This window comes from Saprolegnia parasitica, assembly GCF_000151545.1.
Source record: "Saprolegnia parasitica CBS 223.65 unplaced genomic scaffold supercont2.121, whole genome shotgun sequence".
Classification (NCBI taxonomy): domain Eukaryota; phylum Oomycota; class Saprolegniomycetes; order Saprolegniales; family Saprolegniaceae; genus Saprolegnia; species Saprolegnia parasitica.
In genome coordinates, this window is record NW_012156515.1 from 64574 (window position 1) to 65960 (window position 1387).

At 57.5% G+C, this 1387-nt stretch overlaps 1 protein-coding gene across 1 annotated transcript in view; it reads right to left on the minus strand.

Annotated features, from left to right (window-relative positions):
• Positions 1-262: 262 nt before the first annotated feature.
• SPRG_21266 (hypothetical protein) overlaps positions 263-1387 on the minus strand; it is a gene marked incomplete at both ends in the record, with an annotated part of 3501 nt that continues 2376 nt past the window's right edge. The window contains one exon of the mRNA XM_012353371.1: positions 263-1377. Within this exon, the coding sequence (XP_012208761.1) occupies positions 263-1377 (1115 nt within the window). The remainder of the gene's footprint in view (positions 1378-1387) is intronic.

Here is a 1387-nt window from a genome sequence, read left to right on the forward strand (position 1 = left end):
CTATCTATCTATCTATCTATCTATCTATCTATCTATCTATCTATCTATCTATCTATCTATCTATCTATCTATCTATCTATCTATCTATCTATCTATCTATCTATCTATCTATCTATCTATCTATCTATCTATCTATCTATCTATCTATCTATCTATCTATCTATCTATCTATCTATCTACGAGGCCAGAGCTGGCAAGGGGAGAAACGAACTGTATTTCCTTTCTAGAGACTAGGGTTCGATTAAAAGAAGAGTAGCAAATATTAGTGTTTCTTTCCGATCATGCGCTTCCAGAACCCCGGAGGCTTGACCTCAAAGTCTGGCACCGATTGCGACCGCCGCGGGCCATTGCGACGCCGCTCCGACGTTCGCTCAATCACAGCGCTAGCTTCGAGCGACGGGCGCGCCTGATCTTCCGTCTCCACTTGGTGCTGAATGCCTCGGCCGCTCACGAGCACAGTGCGGTCGGGCGTTGCTGCGTCAAAGCTGCGCGGACGTTTCGTTTGGCTCTCGGGCCGCACGACAACAGGCAGCGCCGTTGGTAGCGCCGGTAGCGGTGTTCCCGGTGTCTGCACCGACGACGGCATCGGTGACTCGGGCACCGTTTCCGGCGCCTTGACCTCCGTGACCACTTCTTTGGTTGGCGAGTTGTCACTGGTCATCGTGTCGGACGCCGACGACGAGCTTTGGCTGCGCAGCTGCAAGATTGACTGCCGAAAACAGTCACCGGCCGCCGCCTGGAACGACGAGAGATCCCGGAACCGGGCAGTGGGCGGAACCACGTCCGAGATCGGAGCACCTAGGAGGCTCGGTGCGCTGCGGCGAGGTGACAGAATCGCATCCGACTCCGAGTCGCCGACGCAATGCGAGCACGACGACCGGCGCAAGTGTTGCTTGGACGGCGAGACCGCGACGGCCAGTTTCACCGGCGTCTTCTTGACCAGAGTCTTGGACTTGTTGCGCTTGAGGTACACGGGCGGTCGGGGAACGCGGGTGTCGGGTTCCGTTCGCGGCTCCGTCTCGACCTCGACGCGGAGTGTCTCGTTCGGGAAAAGGTGGGCGGGCGAGAGCACTTGGGCGTTGCTGTTGACCGCGTAGAGCCCACAGACACTGTAGACTTTGAGTGTATGCCGCAAATGCGTCAGTAGCTCTTCGTACGTCCAGTCCTTGGACGCAATGAAGCGGACCAGCGGCGCGTCCCGGCTCGGCGCGGAAAACAGCGCTGGCGACGACGGCAGCGCGTGGACTTGGAGCGTCACGCACACGGTCGCGGGCGACGTCGCGTCAAACGAGAAGCGTCGCGAGAGATTGTCGTTGAGGCCACCCGAGATGGCGCGATACGCGTTCGAAAAGATGTTGCCCTGCATCGTGGGTCGCTCTACAAACAC